Genomic DNA, 24870 nt, shown 5'->3' on the forward strand with positions numbered 1-24870 from the left:
GGAAAAGCAAGCAGGGGCTTCCCGCATTTTCAGTCTGGACGTGGAGGAGTTAACATCTCCTGCTCTGACTGCAGCTCGGAGGAACTGCTGTGCGAGGACCGGGCCGCCTGTGAGTGCTTTCAGATGGGGGAGGGGCCCACGGCAGCACCCGCTGCTTTTTTTTTTTTTTTTTAAGTCGCTAAGGGGGACTGAAGAGTCGCTAAATCTAGCGACAAAGTCGCTAAGTTGGCAACACTGCCGCCATCTGGGCACTTACTCAGCCCTCATTCAGGGTGGTTGTGTTTGGTAGGTGTCCCTTTGATTGATGCTTGCCAATGTGGGTGGACTGATTTCCTCCCTGTTGGGCCCTGTCCGGGGCCTTCCCTGGATAGGGCCACAGTGTCACTGGACCCCTCTGTCTCAGCCCCAAGGTAATTTCCCATCCAACAAAATTATGGCTAATGAAAACTAGTCATAGTAGGCACAAAAATTATATTCTCCAGTAAGCAAAACATTTATATTCTTAAACTTTTCACAATCGGACTAGGAGAAGTAACCTTTTTATGGACAAAATAGAGCCATTTCAACATACCACAGAGATGCATATAAACTGGTGTAGGCAACACCTGCAGATGCGATGTTGTAAAGGTCTTATTACGTCTTCCAGGATGATTTTTCACATTGCCTCCATACCTCTGTCCCTCACATACGGCCCTGAAATATTCTCAATGTTTGGATAAGGGAAAATATCTAATTTCCTCTGTGCTTATCAGCACCTTCAACACAGCAACATTGTTAGACTGAATTGGACTGCCTTTCTCCCTGGGCCTGATAGCTTGCTTCGCTCAATTCTTGGAATGGTACCAACAGTTTATCTAGATGAGATAGTCTCTTTCTTTCTTTTTTTTTTTACTGGCGAATGGTCGCTGTTTTAATGTTTTTCATGTTCCTGCTTGGTCTGGAGTTGAACAGTTTGTTTTGCTAGGCCATATAGTTAAATAGTCTAAATAGCTAACATTACTTGGCTGGCTAACTTGCTGCCTAAGTTGCTACAGTTACTGTTGCATTAACATGTGTCATGCAGTGCTAATGTAAAAGGCATACAATGACAGAAAGCGGGAAAGATAAAATAGTGTGTAAATAGCAGTAGGCCAAAATGAAACCCATGCAGCAGAGGTACATGACAAACAAAGGCACTGGGATAGAATGCTACAGAGGTACATGACAAACAAAGGCACTGGGATAGAATGCTGCAGAGGTACATGACAAACAAAGGCACTGGGAAAGAATGCTGCAGAGGTACATGACAAACAAAGGCACTGGGATAGAATGCTGCAGAGGCACATGACAAACAAAGGCATTGGGATAGAATGCTACAGAGGTATATGACAAACAAAGGCACTGGGATAGAATGCTACAGAGGTACATGACAAACAAAGGCACTGGGACAGAATGCTGCAGAGGTACATGACAAACAAAGGCACTGGGATAGAATGCTACAGAGGTACATGACAAACAAAGGCACTGGGATAGAATGCTGCAGAGGTACATGACAAACAAAGGCACTGGGATAGAATGCTACAGAGGTATATGACAAACAAAGGCATTGGGATAGAATGCTGCAGAGGCACATGACAAACAAAGGCACTGGGATAGAATGCTACAGAGGTACATGACAAACAAAGGCATTGGGATAGAATGCTGCAGAGGTACATGACAAACAAAGGCACTGAGATAGAATGCTACAGAGGTACATGACAAACAAAGGCACTGGGATAGAATGCTGCAGAGGTACATGACAAACAAAGGCATTGGGATAGAATGCTACAGAGGTACATGACAAACAAAGGCATTGGGATAGAATGCTACAGAGGTACATGACAAACAAAGGCACTGGGACATTTAAATGTATTTTGAACACATTTCTGTATGTTCGGAAATATTTTGGAATGAGTTAGCCGGAAGGCTAGTTGGATAACAATCCTGCTCGCTGATTAAGTGAAGTCATAAAGTTGGTTAAAAATGCAAGGGAAACCAACAGTCATGAGGGAACACTTTGTTTTCATTTGAAGTTCTACTGTACTAAAGACATCTGTTGGAGAATAGGGTGGCTGCCAGAGTTCTCTTAATTATGTGATATTAAACATTGCACTGGGTTTAATCTCTCTCTCTCTCTCTATATATATGTATATATATATATATATATATATATATATATATATACACTGATGCAAGTCCATGTTACATTTGGTAACATTTATAATATGATCACATAATAAAAATAAAAGATTTCGAGCCGCTTGGTTTTGTGGATGACTCCTGCTGCGGTATGATAGAACACATCACTGTTCATCCCAAGGCCTGAAAACCCCATGTAAACCCTGACTCAGCCTGCCTTCCCCTCTCATTCCCTCCTCTCCACTACCGTAGTTTGTCCTCTGAGTGTGTGTGTGTGTGTGTAAAAACCTTCTCTTCCAACATCCTCAATCATCCTCACCCTTCTCCCCTAACCTTTACCTGCAACCCTGTTAGGATCTCTGTTGTGATTGCAGACTGGAAAGAGAAGGATTGAAAGATGAGAGAAAGAGTTGTGGATATTCTTCATCTGTAGAATACTGCTCTCTGTTTCCACTCTTCCCCCACAGATGAGCTGTCACCCCATGCCCGTCTCCCTTCCTGCCCCCCACCTTCCTGGCTAAAGCCCTGGGGCCATGGAGGCTGCCGGGTAATCTTGATAAGGCACTGACTGCAGATGTCTCTCATCACAGACACAGACTAGACTAGGTGAACCCAGAGTCACCCAGAACAGGAATAGACCTGACCACAACTCCTCATGGGAAGAAACTTAGAGGGGGTAGAGGGTTTCCCCAAATACATGGATAGAGACAGAGACCACATGAGACAACCATAGAGATGACACACACACACATACATACATACACACCCATATGCACATATACACAAACATATACACAGGAGAACAGATGACACACTTTCATAGACTGCGCTCTCTGCTCTAAGGGAACACCCATTTGGACCTGCAACAGGAAAATCCCTTGAAGAGAGAGAGATAACTGGGACATACATCTCTCTCTCATGCAAATACAGGAGAAGAGATGACACACTTTCTTACTCTTCTCTAGACTCTGAGGGAACAGCCCTATTTGTCTCTAAATAGGAAATTGATATATATATATATATATATATATATAGAAAGATGTAGAGAGATTGATAGAGAGCAATATATACACTGCTCCAAAAAAATTTTTTTTATCCTGTATCTTTGTTATTGTTCAGTGAAAAAGAAAATAAAACAAACCACATTTATTGGCAATATACTAAGAAACCACCGTTCAAGTTTCCGGTCTCATTATAAAAGCCTTCCCGCTTGGTTTTTTGTTGTGTGCTGGAAACTCAACTTGTCACACTACAGTATTTCCTTGATGTAGTATCCCTTTAATATAGCCTTATAAAGCATTCGGTGTTGGCCTAAGAATCATCCAGGACATTTTTTATACCTATCATTGACTAAAAGATGTCAGGCATTTTGCTTAACTGTCAGAGGAAGTCGGGAATGTTGTGTCAGTTTTTACAATGTTATTTATCCGATTTTCCAGAAAACAAAGAGACAAGCAGAGATTCAGCATCATAGTGCTGTTAATCAAATGAACACAAGCGTGGTCTGCTCTGTGCTTACTTTTGTAGCATGAAGAATAGGAAGAATTTAACGTAACATAGGTCTGCAGTGACATACTCATCAAACATCCCAATACTAATTTTCTTGTACACAAATTGCAAATGTCACAAATCTGGAGATTTGAATGAGTTGATAATTGACATTGGCCATTGTCTACCATAGGCTGACGTCGACAAGTTGTGTGTAGCCTACACATATGACAGCCAATAACAGCCTAGGTAATTACATTAATAGAAACCACGTACACTCTGTAGCCAAATGGATGTTTTCATTTAGGAACATTACAGCTTAGTAATTGTAGGCTGCTAGCTTTGTGATGCTGGTCTAACATAGCCTGTTCTCTCACCAGTGTGATATTGTTTACACTACCAGTCAAAAGGTTTGACTGGGTACTGTGTGTTTCAGGCAATTGGCCACATTTTCTTTACGCTGATTTGAAGAATCCTACAGGGCCACTTGCTATTTTTAATGACATGGCAAAGCAGAACCCATGGTAAAACAGAACCCATGGTAAAGCAGAACCCATGGTAAAGCAGAAACCAAGGTAAAACAGAACACATGGTAAAGCAGAACCCATGGTAAAGAAGAACCCATGGTATAGGAGAACACTTGGTAAAGGAGAACCCATGGTATAGGAGAACCCATGGTATAGAAGAACCCATGGTATAAGAGAACCCATGGTATAGGAGAACCAATTGAATGTGGCATTTTTAAGTACATCTGAATATCAAACTGAAATTATGAGAAGGATACAAATATCTCAAAAGTCCTTGTATATAGGGACACTCAGCGGTAGCACCTCTTCTCAACACAGAGCGTCTGTCCACAGCTGCTGTAACAGAGCAGAACCTAAACAACTGCTGGGCCTGTGTTTTTGGCAGGCCTGTATTCTGGATGACACAGACTGCCTGTTTTGTGGCTGAGGCTGCCAAATATCAGCACTACCAGCCTGCACCACATCTGAGGTTTCCCCGTTTGCTTGAAGGGGCTGGTACTTAAGGAACCTTTTCTATCAAATCCTGCTCCCTGTAGCATTAGAAGAAGTAGCCTACTTCCATAATGGCACCTCCCTCTGGCCTCTGTCCAAAACAACAATATCTGGCTTATTAAGCAGGAAAGAAAACTCATGATCATCAGAGTTAAACCAAGCTTCTCTGACAACCAAATGGTTGTGAATAAGTAATGTTGTTGGGACCACTCGTAAATCTCAGTATCTACCAGGTAAACAAGGAGCTCATGTCTAGCAGTCCTTATTCTCATCTCATCTTCATCCGCTTATCCGGTATCGGGTCGCGGGGACAGCAGCTCCAGCAGCTCCAGCAGGGGACTTCCCTTTTCCGAGCTTTCATTTGCCAGCTCTGACTGGGGGATCCCGAAGTGTTCCCAGGCTAGTATCGAAATATAATCCCTCCACCTAGTCATGGGCCTACCCCGAGGTCTCCTCCCAGCTGGAGGATTTCTAAGGGAGAAGCCAGCCACCCTTCTGAGAAAACTCATTTCAGCCGCTTGTACTCGCGATCTAGTTCTTTCGGTCATGATCCAGCCATAGGTTCCTACCTCACCCATGACCATAGGTGAGGTAGGAACGAAAATGTAACGAAAAAAATGGCATCAGGACCACATCAAAAGCAGCGATGAGATCCCCAGCCCACCGAACTGCAACCCCTCCCCACCCCGACTACGCCTTGATATCCTGTCCATAAAAGTTACAAACCCCCACCTGGAACGAGTCCGACTTACCTGGAACCCGAACACAGCTCTCACTTTGGACGTACAGGGATTGGATAGCCCTCAGAAGGGACCTCCTCACCCCATACTCCCGCAGCACCTCCCACAGTATCTCCCGGGGGACCCGGTCATACACCTTCTCCAGATCCACAAAACACATGTAGACTGGATGGGCATATTCCCAGGCCCCTTCCAGGATCCTTGCAAGAGTAAAGAGCTGGTCGGTTGTTCTGCGACCAGGACGGAATCCGAATTGTTCCTCTTCAATCTGAGGTTCGACTATCTGCCAAACCCTCCTTTCCAGTAACTTTGAGTAGACCAGGGGTGTCCAAACCATTCCACGGAGGGCCGTGTGTCTGCAAGTTTTTGGTTTTTCCTATAAATTGGTTCCCAGTTCACACCTACACAACCAGGTGAGGGTAAATACTAACCAATTAGTAACCTAATTAGTCAATCAAGTACAAGGAGAGAGAAAAAACCTGCAGACACACGGCCCTCCATGGAATAGTTTGGACACCCCTGGAGTAGACTTTCCCAGGGAGGCTGAGATGTGTGATACTCCTGTAATTGGCACACACCCTCTGGTCCCCCTTTTTGAACAGGGGAACCACCACCCTGTCCGCCACTCCTTTGGCACTGTCCCCGACTCCCACGCAATGTTGAAGAGGCGTGACATCTAAGACATCCCCTCCACACCCAAAGCTTTCAACATTTCTAGACGGATCTCGTCAATCCCCGGAGCTTTGCCACTGCAGAGTTGTTTGACTACCTCAGTGACTTCTGCCATGGAGATTGACGATGCTTCCCCATCAGCCTCCAGCTCTGCCTCCACTATAGAGGGCATGTTAGTGGGATTTAGGAGTACCTCAAAGTGTTCCTTCCATCTCCCAATTACCTCCTCAGTTGAGGTCAACAGTGTCCCATCCTTACTGTACACAGCTTGGATAGTTCCCCGTTTTCCCCTCCTGAGGTGGCGGACGGTTTTCCAGAAACACCTTGGTGCCGGCCGAAAGTCCTTCTCCATGGCTTCCCCAAACTCCTCCCACACCCGCTGTTTTGCCTCTTTCACAGCAGAGGTCGCAGCCCTTCGGGTCCGTTGGTACACTGCAACCGTCTCCGGAGTCCTCCGGGATAACATATCCCGGAAGGCCTCCTTCTTCAGTTGGACGGCTTCCCTGACCACAAATGTCCACCAGGGTGTTCGAGGGTTACTGCCCCTTGATGCACCTCAGACCTTTAGACCACAGCTCCCCGCCGCAGCTTCGGCAATGGAGGCTTTTAACATCGAACACTCAGGTTCAATGCCCCCAACCTCCACAGGGATGCCAGAAAATCTCAGCCGGAGGTGTGAGTTGAAGATCTTTCGGACGGGGGCCTCCTCCAGGCGTTCCCAGTTCACCCGCACTACCCGTTTGGGTTTTCCCGGTCTGTCCAGAGTCTTCCCCCACCCCCTGACCCAACTCACCACCAGATGGTGATCGGTTGACAGCTTCGCCCCTCTCTTTACCCAAGTGTCCAAAACATGCGGTCTCAAATCCGATGACATGATCACAAAATCAATCATCGACCTTTGGCCTAGGGTGCTCTGGTACCACGTACACTTATGAGCATACTTATGTTCAAACATGGTGTTCGTTATAGATAATCCATGACTAGCACAGAACTCTAACAAAAAATGACCACTCAAGTTCAAATCAGGGAGGCCGTTCCTCCCTATCACGCCTCTCTAGGTGTCTCCATCATTGCCCACCTGTGCGTTGAAGTCCCCCAGCAGAATGATGGAGTCCCCCACTGGAGACTCCATTCAGGGTCTCCAAGAAGGCCAAATACTCCGAACTGCTGTTCGGGGCATATGCACAAACAGCAGTCAGAGATTCCCCCCATAACCCGTAGGTGTAGGGAGGCGACCCTCTCATCCACTGGGGTAAACTCTAACATAGCGACACTCAGCTGGGGGCTTGTGAGTATCCCAAACCCCACCAGGCGCCTCACACCCAGGGCAACTCCAGAGAAGAATAAAGTCCATCCCCTATCCAGGAGTACGGTTCCAGAACCGAGACTGTGCGTGGATGTATGCCCCACCAGATCTAACTGATAGCGCTCCACCTCCCCCACAAGTTCCAGCTCCTTCCCCCACAGAGAGGTGACGTTCCACGTCCCCAGAGCCAGTCCCTGCCGCCCCTAGCCTTCACTGCACAACCATTATCAACTAAGTGCAACAGCAATAGAATAACACATTTACACCTGATAGAGGATGACCAGAGCTTGCTCTTGATGATGTACAGCAATTTAGGTCAACTGCTCATAGTTTTTGTCAATGTATGATATATTTGGCATAGGAATGTAAAATTCTGTCTGTCCTATTTCAGACTGTATATTTTCCTAAGAGGAGACAAGCTCATTCTTTTCAGTCGACATTTCGGTTCAGCCTGGGAGTACCACTGAACGTTACCAGCATGGCAATGTTTATTCAACAGAAACACCTGCCATGTCCTTCAACTAGATGAGACAGCTTTTTGCCACACTTGGTTGCATTGCCATGGAGCAAATCTAAATAGGGGGAGCAAAATGTAATTTTTTTCACCTCTACTTTCTTACCATCATGTTATGATAATCTCGTGGGGGGGGGGGGGCATGTGTCCGCTACCGTTACCGGACACATCCTGCGTATTGACAGGCAATGCATGGTTCACACGTCTTCAGTCCCTCCGTTGGTCTTACAAAAACGCAGGATGACGTGTGTTTCCTGCTTAACGAACATTTTCAGTTGCATTTCGCATCACATAACGTTTTAGCCTGCAATTAACAGCTTTCTTTCAATCGTTTAACTCAGGAACCAAAAATGGGTTAAGGCACAATATCCCAGAACATCTCGGTAACCTGGTTCCCGCTAAACTCTAATCATAAATATAAACTGTCAATCTAGTCAATGGCTTTGGTGTTTAGTATAAGCACTTCAGTGTGAAATATCCTTTATCTCTCAACCAGAGTGACTTACAATAAGTACTATGTACAAACACTGGCATGCTTAAAGATAGATTGCCATAGATTTTCTGTTAATTACGTACATGTCTTTGCAGCCCATTAGTACACTGTAAGTTACATAAAGATCAGGGATGGAGAGGGCATTGGGGAAATTCAACAGTTTATTTTAATTCTGAATCAATATTTAATCACTAGTTAATTGTGTTTACAGTCATACAGCCAGGACTCTACCTAAGTGGCCTGGTCTCTCCCTTCCCCAATACAAACGCATGCCTGTACGGGTCCGAGTGATTGAGCATAAGAGGCATCTGAGCCAAATGAACATTGTAGGTGAATAAGAATGACATCAGTATGTGTATGAGGACAGCGCAACTGATTTTGTGTGCATTAGAACGGTGTGTATGTGTGACTCAGGACGGTGTGTGTAGGTAGCATGCCTTCTGTAACCTCCACCCCCACCCCTCTCAGACAAAGGACAGGGAGCCACTGGTAAGTTGGCAAATACTGAGTCACACAACAAAACTTAAGAATTCAGAAACCAAGACACACGCACTCAAACACATTTGTTCATCATGAACCATCCCACGCCTCCAACCATTCTAAACCATCCTGTCCTTTCAACCAACCTGAACCATCCTGACCCATCATGTCCCTTCAACCATTTTAAACCATCCTGTCCTTTCAACCATCCTGAACCATCTTGACCCATCATGTCCCTCCAAACATTCTAAACCATCCTGTCCTTTCAACCATACTGAAACAGCAAGGCCCTCCAACCTGTGGCTCCGGAGTGGTGCTACCATTACTACTGCATCCTGTAGCATTACTATCATATACTACCATTACTACTGCATCCTGTAGCAGTACTATCATATACTACCATTACTACTGCATCCTGTAGCATTACTATCATATTCTACCATTACTACTGCATCCTCTAGCAGTACTATCATATACTACCATTACTACTGCATCATGTAGCAGTACTATCATATACTAACATTACTACTGCATCCTCTATTAGTACTAACATAGACTACCATTACTACTGCATCCTGTAGCAGTACTATCATATACTACCATTACTACTGCATCCTGTAGCAGTACTATCATATGTGCTGTCAATATTTCAGCAAGTATGTGCTGATGTCTACTGGCTTAGTCTCCACAAACTATACCTCTGATTAATAGGCACAGACAGTTGAGAGAGTTGAGGAGATAGGGAGGAAGGAGAGAGAGAGAAAGGAGCAAGGGAGAAATAGGGAGGGGAGCGGAAAGGGTGTTTATGGAGGTAGAGGAACAAAAAGGACAAGGTCAGGGATAAAGATGATGATAGTTCAGGAGAAGAAACTAGGAGAGATGCTGGTAGACAGGAAAGAGGATAAGTAAGAGAATGAGTTAGGGAGGGCAGGGGAAGGGCAACAGAGAGAGGCTATGTTTACAAAGACTGAAGCTGGTTCACACTTCAAAGCCAAAGAAAGCAAGAGGGTTAAGAGAGGGATACGAGTCAGGAGATAGAGCAAGAGAACACTATAAAGGCCTGATGCATTAAGAAGGATGAGGGCAAAACAGGAGAGAATGAGAAATCCACCAAATTGAATCCAGTCTGGGAAAAAAAGACTGGAGAGGGATATAATCTGATGAGGAGAGAGAGCAACAGAGAGTGAGACAGGGCTGAACAGATAGAGGGAGGGAAACAACAAGGACTGTGACTGGGTGAAGAGATAGAGAGAGACAGGAGAAGGAAGTCTAAACCCAGCAGCTTTAGATAAAATTGCTCTGATTTCTCCATGCACTATAACATCCCTGCCAGCACAGCAAATGCTAGTGTGTGAGTGTGTTTGTGTGTATGTGTGTGCGTGTGTGTGTTTGTGTGTGCGTGCGTGCATATGTGTGTACGAGTTTGCAATATCCCGTCAGAAACTGTACATACTCCAGCAGAGAGAACGTGTGACAATCTGGGAATCCCATCTTTATTAAACAATGTCTTTCATTTGGCTGAGCATCAATTACAGCTGATGGGAAACCAGCAGGTCTGTGTGGTGAACACACACACACCTACAAAGAGACGCGTGGCCTCCAACAGGTCGTGCTCATCCTGAAGGTGTGGATGACAGGAGGAATAAACAGCCGCGTGGCCTCCAACAGGTCGTGCTCATCCTGAAGGAGTGGATGACGGGAGGAATAAACAGCCGCATGGCCTCCAACAGGTCGTGCACATCCTGAAGGTGTGGATGACAGGAGGAATAAAGAGCCACATGGCCTCCAACAGGTCGTGCTCATCCTGAAGGTGTGGATGACGGGAGCCGCAGGCTGTGTCGGCATGTCAGTCATCCCCTCATTAAGGAAAGTGTTCCTGGCTAAATCCTCACCTCCCCTCACCCCTGTGCACCGTCCCCCTCACCCCCTCTCACCCCCTCTCACCCTCTGCATCAACCTAACCCCAGAATGTAATTTAATCAAAAGGAATTATATCAGACGGATTAACCACAGAGCACTTTATCTTTCTCTCCACCGCTCTCTTATTCCTCTATCTACCCCTCGCTCCCTCTCTATCCCTTTTGCTCTCTCGGTCGGGTCTCTCCCACAGTCTTCCGTTCCTCTTCTCTGTACTGTATTAATGTGCCAACCACGTGCAGGAGTCAGAGAGGTTTGGGCGGATGAGTGAGTGTGACATCCAACCTGTGAACAGAGCTCAAGGGCCCTTATCAATGAGTTTCTCTGCACAATAACACACATACACACACACATCCATTGGTTGGCATACGTTTGGTACATATGCAACCCATTGTAGAAGAAGAAGAATCAATCTTTCTGTTTTGCCTCTACATGACAGGGGCATTCCAATTTGGAATAGCTAGAAGGGAAATAGCTGAACCCTACTTCAAAACAAGAACAAGTAATACCCTCAGATTAATATTCATGGTGAGTTTCTCAGAAAGAGATTATTACTAAAAACTAGTCCGGGACTAAAAAACACCAACTCGCTGTTGTATTTTTTGCAAGTGTATTGGATTTCTGCATGTGTACAGAATGTATGTTTACTGTAAAAAACTTGGATATAGATGTGCCTGCTAAATGACCACAACATTGTACCACAACACCATGACGAACGGCCAAACAGAGGTGATGAAGCATGAAGGTCCTTGTGACGGATTACGTCAGCGTGGGTAGAGTGGCCGGGCGGTGTGGGAGGTGTGCGTTTTACCTGGACTTCTCGTGCGTGGTAGGCTACGATGAGACCCAGCAGGATCACAGTAGACAGGCTGATCAGACACTTCAAGGCCAAAGAGTACATGGAACTCTGAGGAGAGAAAACACAACGTTTACACACACACACACACACACACACACACACACACACAGTTAAACGCCATCATACCACCAACCTTAACTCTCCATTACGTCTGCACTAAACAACAGTGTCAGAGTTTTTAGTTTCTGGTTTAATCCCTTAACTTAACCTGAAAGGTTGTTTCACAGTTTGAGTGACGCTGTTGAGTTTTGGTTTCCTGTATCTGCAAAAGAAATGATGTCGGATCACAAATGATTCCATTAAACATGGAGCAAACACAAGGCCCATGGACCAAAGCGTTCCTGAGGAGGCCCGTCCCATTACTAAGTCCCTCAGAAATCCCAAGCGTCAATGCACTGTACAGTTCCAACAGGTAGTGTGGGAAATGTTACTCTGCCTGGTGCCACTAACCTAATCCTTACCTGACCAAAGGTTTAAATGTGTTGTCGGCTTAATGTTGATGCCATCAGGCCTTGCTCTACTGGCCGGGCTTTGAAGTCTTGGCATGTTTTCTGCTGTACCTTTGTCTACTGTTTGTATTTTTATTCATGGATAGAAAAAAACAGAACCAGTGATCAATTTGTAAATTCTTACATTGTTCTTATACTTTGTTAACAAAGTGAAATCGCCATCCTTTGTCAGCTGTGTCACCCTGAAGAACATTAGCCATTTCAGCAACCGTAGACACAGTAGGTTTAATCAACGAAAAGCTGCTTGTCCAGCTTGCATTTGACAGAGACCGGACAAGTACATTTCTTTTCACAATTTACTGCTTGCCAACAATGGTTGTTAATGTTTATGACTACATTTGAGATGCATTAGTTTTAATACATTTCAATAACTGTATCAATCTACCTTGTATTAATAAGGTTCTAAAGTAGTCCTTGGTGTGTCCTTCTTGTATATAAGATACATCAACTGGGAGCCAGGACTTCCATTACAACAGGGCATTGCTGTCGCCAATTGCAGAAAATGTCATCCTAGCTGTCAAAATATTATTTAAGTATGCATTCTGGTAGTAGGCCTATGAATGCCCAGGGTACTGTAGGACACATGCAGTTATATAAAAACAGCTGAGTCATTTTATTAATGGGAAATTACAGCCTGATGCACTTGAATATTTAACTTTGATTGCACCGTTAGAGCTTTTTTTCCCCTCTTTCATGGCTCACTGCCAAGGCAAACGTGCACACACAAATGTCACAGTCCTAGTCTGCTCAAATGTAGTCTGGCTTTTGCTTTTAGAGATCGACAACAAATTACCCAAAGCAAAAGCTAGCATAAAATACTATGCAAAGGGGAAACGTCCAATGTACAAGCACAGTAAAATGTTAGACAAATATTAATGATAACTAGAAGAGTATATGTACATCCACACATACACCAGATACAGTTTCATGTTGTTTTGCTTTGATTGAGTTTGACAGCCTTGCCGAATACATGTTTCCCAGTCTGGCAGCCCAATCCGTGTCCCATATGCATGCCAATGCATGCTACGTATGCGGCAATACTTGAACGCATAAGTCAACACATTTTGTTAACGTAGCATGAAGCAATGAACCACATTTTTTAAAATGTTCCCTTGAGCCTGACCAAAACAAATTCACATTCTTGTTTACGTTAACGTGTTTACATGTTGGGTTTGGAAAAAAGAACTTTCGTATTAAGGTGACTATAGCAGCGTACAGCTACTGTGTTCTAAATCATTCGTACTCACTAGGATATGTTTGAAGAATGACAAAGAAAATATTGTGATTTTTAATAAATGCGAATAAATAATAATAAATAAATGCGTTGAATAACATTGTAAGCCTATATAATCAAGTGGACGAATTCCTAGTTTAGTCAGAATAACTACGAAAAGGTCCAGCAAATGGAATAAAATGTACTGACTTGGGCATTAGATAACCGACACAATGCCCACATGCCATTGTGTCACAATATGGCATAACTCTATGAGATCACATAGACCCTGGAGAAACAAAGGGACATGTGACAACTTGTTGGTGTGTGTGTGTGTGTGTGTAAAGGCTGTACTGTACAGAAAGTAAAAACTAGGAACATTTGATCTCCTGAGGACATTTCTCAGGTCCCCATGAGCTCAGAGTTAGGTTGAGGGTAACAGTTATTAGGTTAAATTTGAATGAAATTACTCCTTAAACTTTCACAAAAGGGTTCTTCTTCCAAAGACTTGAGACATAAGGCTGATGTCATCTAGAATATTAAACATTAGGGGGAAATGTTTTTAGCCAAATAGTGTAATGGACATTATGCATCTTTAATAGCTACCCTGACTCAATGCCTTTTACTCCACCATCTGACTGTCACACATTGCCAACAAACCAGTGATCCTCTGCTTCACAATGTCAGCTGAGATAAAATATATAATATAGACATTAAATGTAATACAATCATACTATTTCCAAAATCTCTGGCAAGACACGAGGAAATAGCATGCAGCCTGTGTTCCTCTTTTGCTAGTTAAGCCAGCATCAACATTTGTAATTGTTTTCTGAGCTATCACAAAAGATAACGTTGTGGTATCGTTGTCTCTGAAACTCCTGTCTGTGAAAAGGTACCACACGCCTTAGTGCTTCGAATGATGAATGAGTTCTCTCGTCAGTAGTGTTGCTCTTGCACACCTACACATACTAGCGCCCCAGGGACTGATGTTTCCTCATGTCTTGGCAGAGATGTCAGAAATGCTAAGATTGTGAACCCGTGACTCAAATGTATCACATAAAATGTGACAGTAAATCTTTTTTTTATTTTTGCTGTGAAATAACACTTTCACTGTTTTTTGTTATTTTATTATTTAACATACAGTTGTGCTCATAAATGTGCATACCCTGGCAGAAATTGTGAAATTCTGGCATTGATTTTGAAAATATGACTGATCATGCAAAAAAACTGTCTTTTATTTAAGGATAGTGATCATATGAAGCCATTTATTATCACATAGTTGTTTGGCTCCTTTCTAAATCATAAAGATAACAGAAATCACCCAAATGGCCATGATCAAAAGTTTACATACCCTTGAATGTTTTGCCTTGTTATACACACACACACAAGGTGACACACACAGGTTAAAATGGCTTATTAAATTGCAATTAGTGTTTGTGTGTAAATAGTCCATTAGTTTGTTAGCTCTCATGTGGATGCACTGAGCGGGCCAAATATAGAGCAGAAAATAACTTTCAAAAGACCTGCGTAACAAGGTAATGGAACTATATAAAGATGGAAAAGGATACAAAAAGATATCCAAAGCCTTACAAATGTCAGTCAGTACTGTTCAATTACTTATTAAGAAGTGGAAAATTCTGGGATCTCTTGATACCAAGCCAAGGTCAGGTAACCCAAGAAAGATTTTAGCCAAAACAAAGAAAAATCCACTGGCAACCTCAGAAGCAATACAGGTCCGCCTTGTTTCAATGGAGCACAATACGACAATACCTGAACAAAAATGAGTCGAGTTGAGTTGCCAGAAAGAAGACTTTACTGCGCCAAAAAGCCTGGTTACAATATGCCCCAAAACACCTTGACTTGCCTCACAGCCTCTGGCACACTGTAATTTGGAGTGACGAGATGAAAATAGAGCTTTACGGTCACCACCATAAGCTCTATGTTTGGAGAGGCGTCAACAAGGCCTGTTGTGAACAGAATACCATCTCCACTGTGAAGCATGGTGGCGGCTCACTGAGCCGGGGGTGTATGAGCTCTAATGGCACGGGGAATCTTGTAAAAATGTATGGCAAGATGAAACCAGCATGTTATCAGAAAATGCTGGCAGACAATTTGCATTCTTCTGCACGAAAGCTGCGCATGGGACGCCCTTGGACTTTCCAGCATGACAATGACCCTAAGCACAAGGCCGAGTTGACACTCCAGTGGTTACAGCAGAAAAAGGTGAATGTTCTGGAGCGGCCATCACAGTTGCCTGACCTTAACATCATCTAGCCACTCTGGGGATATCTCAAATGGTCCATGCAAGACGACCAAAAGACGCTTGACCTGGAGGCATTTTGCCAAGACTAATGGGCAGTTATACCACCTGCAAGAATTCGGGGCCTCATAGACCACTTTTACAAAGACTGCACGCAGTCATTAATGCTAAAGGGGGCAATACACAGTATTAAGAACTAAGGGTATGCAGACTTTTGAACAGGGGTCAGTTAATTTTATTCTTTGTAGCCATGTTTTGTTTTATGATTGTGCCATTCTGTTAAGAAATAAAACATGTTTTGCCTGCTCTCTCATGTTTTCTTTACAAATGGTACATATATTACCAATTCTCCAAAGATATACAAACGTTTGAGCACAACTGTAGTTCTGTCTAGTTTTTCAGAGCTGTTGGGCCTTGTGACATTATCCTCGCTGAGTTTATGTCAAGTGAGTTTGATAGATGTATAAATCTAGTAACATTTTCATTATTTGTGGTTTGATATTTGTTTTCTAACCATGTCTATAACATAACCTTTCTGTATATCACTAGAATCAAATCTATATTTTATTAACAATAAAGGGAAAGATCAGACATTACATAATTTTTTCAGGTGTGCGGATTTTTTTTTATCATAGTGGCAAATTTGTTTACACTGTTATTTAATCAATAAGGCACAATGTTCCATCCCACTAAGGGAAACACGTACCGTAAGAAGACTGCTGTCACTTCGTCTTGTTGCCTAGTTGGTACGTTTAATCCCCATTGATTTACCAACTTTGGATAATATGTTTGTCAAAACCTTAGTCCCACATAGATGATTTATGACAATACTCCCTCTGTTTAAAACATGGTTTCCCACTTTTCCATTTGAAACATGGTTTCCCACTTTTAAATTTGAGACATTGTTTTCCAGTGTGTGTCTGTGGGCCCTTTGGGTCTCTCCCTGTCAAAATGAAGCTTCACTGCAATCAGTCTCCAGAGAAACACACAACAGACAGAAGAACTGTGTTACCTCATAAACACACACACACACACAAATATAAATGCACGCATACTAATCAGACACACAGACAAACTGACAGACAGGCTAACACACACAATCAGACAGACAGACAGGCATGCACACACACAAACACAGACAGACAGACCGACAGGCACACACATGCAGACACAAACACACAGTGGGCACAAACAGACTCACACACACACAAACACAAACACACACACACACTCAAATACAAGCAGACAAACACATTCAATTACACAGTGACAGACACACACACACTTGATTACACACCGATACACCCCATTACACATCTCTACACCCAATTACTCACACATAAGCACACCAGTACAGTTAGCACATACCGACAGTAAGTATCCCACAAACACCTAAAGACAGGTGCTGCCATGGCTTGAATGACAACACAGAGATATCCACACTATGCAACCTCAGTGGGACACGTCACAACACATAGAGGAGGGGTGTGTGTGGTTGTTAGGGGCTGATGTAAGCCCCAACTGCAAAATAAAATGTCCATTCAAGGACTCAAATATTCAAAGGTCTCTGTATGCAAGATCAGACTGCACCTCCTTCCCCACAAAACATGGCTGCCGTTGACCGCTGACTCGGCAGTACCTCAGTAGCCACTTCTCCCTTATGTATGTCTGAAGGCTATGTGCTGTCAGCCAGTGAATACAGCCAAAACTCCTCCATATCACCATCCCAAGCTTGCACTAATAAACAAGGCTGTTCATGTATAATAGGAAGGGCTGATATATAAGCCGCTTGTCAGCCAAGGCCTGTTCCATGTAGTCAAATGAGAAGCCCGACTCCAAAATTAGCACCTCTCTCTGGCCTCCCCCCACAAAAACAATATCCGGCTCATTCAACATGCTAGAAAAACCCATTGTCATTAGCATCAAACAAACCTCTTAAACAACAATGCTTATTGAGGTATGCTGTTGGTGAGACAACCTTTCTCAGCTCAGTGGCTGAGCAGCTCAGTGGCTATCAGATGAAGAAGTCAGACCTGTCTAGCTATGTACAGATCCTTATATGAGTAGCAACCATTTACAAAATGAGCAACACACCCTGATTACCCTCCAAATTTCATTGGCTACGTGCGTGTGAGTATGTGTTTAGGGAGGCGTGTGACAGGTGATGTGAATGACAGCTGTGCATTCCCTCAAAATAGACGCTTCATCACAGCAGAGCGCAGAATTTCAAGATGGCCACCCCTGAGGGTGAGTGAGGGTCTTCTTAGCAGGCTGTGAAGATAATCTATTGATCCGACAGTGACAGGCGATATGTCCCATGTGTTTAAAAACCGTAGTTATTCTCAGATAGACACAGACATTGGGCCCGGTGGGCTGGCGAGCTAACCCACTCATAAAATCAATATCAGAGATTCTCACCATTACAGCTGGTAAGGCCAGAGGAAGTCACTCGGGTTGTAAACTTTAACACCGTCTCCAGCAACTGTTTGATCAACCAATGCTCTGGTCCCTTTGAAAACCATTGTATTGAGTGTAGAGTGTTGCTGCAGATCATTTTAACACACATCGTCAACGTGTCCATACCACATAGAAAGGTGCAGCAGCAGTTGAAACATGAAAAATATCCAACAGAAGTACACAAAGGTGAACAAAATTAGACCAGTGTTGACTGTGTTATCAAACAGTTTAAAAAGAGCCCTGAACGAACAGATGCGGAAGTTAACTGTGCATAACATTTTCTATGAACTTTAGACTGCTTTTATTCTACTGACACTTGTTTACTACTAGACATCATATGGACAAAAGCAGCCTTTGTATGATAATGTAGTGATAATTCTTGACCTACAAAAAGCATTTGATATTAATATTTTATTGTACAATACATTGATATTTTATAAACTGAAAACTGGTTTTGGTAGTAATTCTGGATTCCCCAAAGGAGATCCCCCAGGGAAGTATGTTGAGGCCTTTGCTTTATTTGCTGTACATATAGTCATCTACAAAAGCATTGACAACATTGATTAAGTTGAGCAAAAGCTCTCTATACAATAAATAACCCAGGTAATGAACAATATTGTATGTGTTAATGTACGGGAAATATATATAATGTTTTACTAATAAAATTGCGCAGAGTAAGCGGTGTGAGCAGTATTTATTTTCAAACAGGTTGTCAAAATTGACAACTTCATGTATTCCTATAAACAAAGTCAAACAAAACTAAATCTGCATTCACATTCTACTTGTAAATATAGTTCTTTACAAGAAGAATCATAAGCGACAGTATTATGGCTTTCTAGGCTTCCCATTTTAGTGAGTTGTACTAAAGAAGTAACAGATGAAAAACACATTCATAATATTACCATGGGAAAATGAAAAAGTTTGCTGCTGACATTCCTGATTTGGTGATGGGTACAAAACCAGAGTGGAAAACATGATTTAGGGAACAAAAGAGAAGGGGGTTACCACATCCACAGTTATTTGGAAGCATTGCCTTAAAACATTTCAGTCAAAAATGTTATTGCACTTGGCTGCAACTGGGTGCTATGGTCAAATAAACATGAATAGAGCTATTTGGACACACACAAGCCATGGGTTTGGTATCAAAAGAAGGATGTGTATGCAGAAAATAACCTCATTCCCACTGCAATGTATGGTGGTGGATCTTATGATGAAATGTGCCTGTTTTCCTGTCTTAAGGCTCTTGGTTTTAAGGTCTGTGTCATAAGCTCTAACAAGCACCAGGACATTTAGCATCAAAACCTGATTGGCTCTGCTAGAAGTAACTTCGCAGCAAGTGGATCTCCCAGTAAGTCACTCATTTCAAAATTACTTATTCTATTTAAAATGTGAATGTACAACAGCTATTTTCTGCTTCTTGCCATCAAGCTATAAAATACCTTGGTGCTCATGCCAAGAACACTTGTGGAACATAAATCATACACACTGCTGTCGGTGTGATGTATGATGTAAGGCTCCAGCCTCAGATTACGTGTTTTTAGTGAGAAACTGCTGAAACGATGAAAGTGATGAAACTAATGAAAGTAATAAAACTAACTAAACTAATGAAATTAATGAAACTGCTGACTCATTAGTCAATTGGCAAATCTTCCACCACACACTTCCCTGTACGTGTCTGCTAAGTTGTTGTTTATGATCCACATGTAGAGCTGTTGGGCTCACTTAAAAAATGTAAAAACATTTCAGAAGACACTTTTGATGCATGGGTGGACAGTATCAATCCATCTTGTCACCTTCACACCCCCGGGCCAGGCTACACCTAATTATAAACCGTGCTGTAGAGATGAGTTTTTAGTAGACACTAGTTTGCACTGAGTTTGCATTTCTAACCTTAATTGGCAGATCATTCCACAGTACTGGAGCTCTATGAGAAAAGGCCCTGCCTCCGGCTGTTCGTTTAGAAATTCTAGTTACAATTAAAAGGCCTGCATCTTGCGATCGTAGGTTACGTGTAGGTATGTATGGTTGGATCATTTCAGCATGGTAAGTAGGAGCAAGTCCATGTATTGATTTAAAATTTAACAATAAAACCTTAAAATCAGCCCTAACCCTAAAAGGCAGCCAGTGTAAGGAAAATTTACATTGTGATTTTCGGATTACATCACCCAGAGGCAGCATATATAGTGAGAACAATAATGGGCCCAAAACATATCTTTGACTTGAGGAACACCAAAAACATATCTTTGACTTGTCAGAGGATATGCCTTCCACACTAACAAACTGATATCTTTCAGATAAAAAATATTTAAACCAGACGAGATCATGTCCAAGTAACCCAATATGGGTTTCCAGTCTCTCTAAAAGAAGGGAGTGATCAATAGTATCAAAAGCAGCACTAAAATCAAGAAGCAACAGAACAGATGCAGTACCTTTGTCTAAGGCCATCAGAAGGTCATTTGTTACCTTCACAAGTGCAGTTTCAGTACTATGATGGGGTCTGAAATGGACTGGAGCATTTCATAAATGTTATTTGTTTTCAGGAAGGCATTCAGTTGTTGGGAAACACATTTTTTGAGAGGAACGGGAGGTTCGATATTGGCCTATAATTGTTTAATATGTCGGGATCCAGATTAGATTATTTTAGAAGAGTCTTAATTTCCGCTATTTTTTGTGAGTTTGGTACGCATCCGGAGGAAAGGGAGCAATTTATTATGTTCAGCATTGGCTGACCTAGCACAGGAAATAGCTCCTTAAGTAATTTTGTTGGAATCGGGTCTAGCTGAGAGTTTGTGGGTTTAGAACTCATTACAAATTTAGTAAATGTGTCGAGCAATACAGTATAAAAAAATGTAAGTGTCCCCATTGACACCTGGTCAGGGTGGTTCAGGACATTCTCAGGACAACTGAGATTTTGAGGACCATAACTACTTAAAGAGGAGTCAGTTATTTGTTTTCTAATGGTGATGATCTTTTCATCAAAATAGTTCATGTATTCATAACAACTAAAGGGAAGACCCACTTCACTTGTTGAGCTTTGCTTTTTTGTTAACTTTGTAACTGTATCGAAGAGAAATTTGGGATTGTTTTTGTTCACCTCAATTAGGTCTGTACCTGATGATTCCAGCTGCCACTCTGCTCACCATTCCTCTCCCCGGGTTGTACCTGTCCTTGTCCATCTGGTCATGCTTCTGACCTGGATTAGGTTTTATAGACTCTGGACACAGCCCACATGCATTTATTAATTACTACAATTAGTACTCTTAAAATGTTCACCTGGCACAGCAAGAAGAGGATTGGTCACCCCTCCGAGTCTGGTTCCTCTCTAGGTGGCTTCCTAAGTTTTGGCCGCTTTGTGTTTTTTTCCTAGCCACTGTACATCAACCCTATTGTTGCTTGCTTCTTTGAGTTTCAGGTTGGGTGTTTTGTAAAAGCACTTTGTGACAACATTTGATGTAAAAAGGGCATTATAAATACATTTGATTGATTGACTGATTGATTGATTGTACGCAGTAACAGCAATAAAGGATATACAGCAAATGTGTTAAAGAAACCTTCACAGACTGCCGCTCTGCAACTTGGTAGCATGTTCTGGGCTAATTACTGGTCTACATTACACTGCTAAAGTGTATTAAGTAAAAACAACTTTGCCTTCATCATCATGTCATCAAAATTATTTGGCAGTATTATCATTAGCAAAGCTAACGTTAGCTAACTCATACAGCACCCCAGTAACCTCATTATAGTTAGCTAGCTAACGTTGTACTGCATCAAATCTAGTCTGCCCAATAATATGTTCTTTGTTAGCCTAGAAGCCATTTACTGATGACAAAAACCTTAGAAGTCCCACCCACAATGCCCACTTTAATTGGAAGGTGTTCAAGGCTTACTCTACGCTGTACACAATAGCATGGGGACAAGGTTATATGAACAGTGACTTTCTCAGAAAGTTATAGAATGAGAAGTCATGCTGCAGGTGGTTCCAAGAATAATTCAGTCTTTGTGAGAAAACATTGAGTCTTATCCAGGGTGTATGCTCTTCTGAAAGTCAGCGACGGGCCTATTCTGTGTTCACTTGCTAAAATCTCTTTGGTAATAGTTAAAGGGGTTATATGTAAGATGTTTACTACACTACTAGCATAAATACAAGCATAAATGACTAGAAGACATCTGCATTTAAGGTTTTAAACTAATGGTTAAAGAAAACTGTTCTGAGTGGCTGAGATATTCCAGATTTAAACTATATTGCCAGTCCATCTATCGGTATGCATTGACTTGTTGTGTCCTCATACTTGCTTTAGACATTTGCAGTACTATTCCCTAAACCTAAAAACCACGGGGACTAGTTACTACTGTCATGGTCTCATTAGGGAGGGAGGAGGAGGAGCTGGTATTGTCCCGTAGACGTTAGAGGCAGGATTCTACACAGTGCGCTTAGGCAAAATGTAGTCGGCCGATCCGTCTATTGCAAGTCTATACCAAAACGTTTTCCTGTAACCAATTATTGCAAAACACAGGGTAATGCCATATTAGGTATAAAAAGAGATTAAGATTTTATGAAAGTGGAATCATACTAGATTTTTCTCCCATGAATCATTCTTGTCTGCTTACTTTGTTGTCTTTTATGTCTGCTCTTGTCTTAGTCAATAAAGCATACTCTGGAAGCTGACCTAACTTTTCTTCATCCCTGACCTTTCCTTATCTCATCAAAACAGTCTCTGTTTTTAAGAAAATAACTAAATGTATCCTCTTAAACTCCAAACTAAAAAGTGAGAAAGTCTTCCTACAGTACTGTAAGGGTGCAACAAGGTTCTTGTGAAGACCCTCTCGAAATCACTGATCCTGGGCCACAAAGACTATGTTTAAAACGAATAGTTCACTGGCATAACAAAAAAATTGGGGTTTGAAATTAAAATATATAATTGCATGAATGAAAATTAATCTGTTATTGCTTCACAATTTCATACCTATATTGACGATGTATTAAAAGGAGGAAAAAGGAGGAACACAACAAAAACCTGGAATGTATAGCTCTGGTCAAAGCAGCTGGAACCTACTAGAACACAATCTGACAACGCTCTGCATGAATGGGTAAGACATGGGCTGTGGAATAGAGAATTCTTTAGAGAGCTATGAAAAGGGAATATTTCTTTTGTGTTAGACTGCCTTTACGGGATCAAGTCACATTAAAGAAAAATACAAAGATGTTTACAATGAGGCATCTGGTCTACTGTGCAGTGTACACTACACAGAGAGAATGAATGAATATCTACATGAAAATAATCAAGGTTATCAGAGCATTGACATTAACCTTCAAGCAGTAAAAACAAAAACATGAGATCTTGGAAGTTAATAGGCAATGCTATTTTGAGGAAAACACAAACAAAGTTATATTTAAGCATGATAAATCAATATGAAACAGCGCGTTCATAACCACACACACATACGCTGTCTTACTTCTCCTTTCCGTTAGGCAACTGGACACCCTGAGAAGAGGATCGTACAGAGGAACGCATTCTCCACACACATACAGTACCTACAAACACACACACACACAAATAGACACACACAGACATATAGAAATGTACACACATACACATATAATGTTCCCATGCATACTGTACATGTGCAGCCTACATCACACACAACCGAACGCACCAACACTAGATTATACTTAGACTGAAATATTATCACCTAGTGTCACAACCTACTCAGTGACATTGGCTACATTGAGAGATGGCATGATAACAGAGTGATACAGAGAAAAGGCGTATGTCTCTGTCTTTCATTGCCGACATTGCCCACTGCTATGATAGCATAACCCAAGACTTGAGTGTGTGTGTGTCTGTAAATGTGTATGTGTTAGAGTGAGCAATTGTGCATGTGTATTTGTGTGTATGTGTGGGAAGAGAGTGTGCGTGGGTGAGTAATTATCAGTAATCAATGGGAAAGTTCATTCAAGAGTTCCCAAATACCAGTTTTAAAGCACTGCAGAAACCTCATCACTCTTTACCATCTACCCGCCCATACAACCACCCACCCATTCACCGTACTTGTACTATAGCCTGGTAGTTAGTGTGTTTGTACTGTCATGTCTCCTTTCATTGCTATTGAGATGACACTAAACTATTGTTCTCCTTATCCCTACTGACACCCAGGTGGTGACACGCAACTCTGCGGGCCTGGCAGACATATTTGCCTGGAGGTCGGCCGACCTCCTCAAGCTCTACCTTGACAAGACGGAGCTGCTCTTCTTCTGAAGGAAGGACTGTCCAATCAATGATATGTCCATAACAGTAGACAACACCACAGTGTCCCCCTCACAGTATGCAAAGAAAATTGGTGTGACCCTAGACCACACCTTGTTGTTCTCTGCAAACCTGCAGGTTCATGATTTACAACATTAGTAGATTATGACTTCACAGGAAGTGCCATATGTGCTAATCCAGTGACTGCAACTGAGTGTTGATAAGGCTCCCGGCATGTGCCACCAAAACCCCAGTTACTTCTCTAGAATGCCACGGCTCAGCTGGTGTTCAATCTTCCCAAGTTCTCCCATATCACCCCACTTCTATGATGACTCCACTGGCTTGCAGTTGAGGTTTACATTCGCTACAAGGCCATAGTTCTTGTCTATTGAGCAGCAATGGGAGCTTCCCCTCTCTACTAAAAGCAATACTCAAACCCTACATCAAAATCCGAGCTCTTTGTCCTGCCACATCTAGGGTTTTGGTTGTTCCACACCTATGGAAAGGCAGCTCCACATATGCCAACTTAAAACTCTTCCTG

General features: G+C 42.4%; 1 protein-coding gene across 1 annotated transcript in view; it reads right to left on the minus strand.

The window, feature by feature from the left end:
• kcnn3 (potassium intermediate/small conductance calcium-activated channel, subfamily N, member 3) overlaps nt 1–24870 on the minus strand; it is a 62992-nt gene that overhangs the window by 33289 nt on the left and 4833 nt on the right. Inside the window, 1 exon segment of the mRNA XM_013139275.4 lies at nt 11598–11693. Within this exon segment, the coding sequence (XP_012994729.1) occupies nt 11598–11693 (96 nt within the window).

This window comes from Esox lucius, chromosome 20 (genome assembly GCF_011004845.1).
Source record: "Esox lucius isolate fEsoLuc1 chromosome 20, fEsoLuc1.pri, whole genome shotgun sequence".
Taxonomy (NCBI): Eukaryota; Metazoa; Chordata; class Actinopteri; order Esociformes; family Esocidae; genus Esox; species Esox lucius.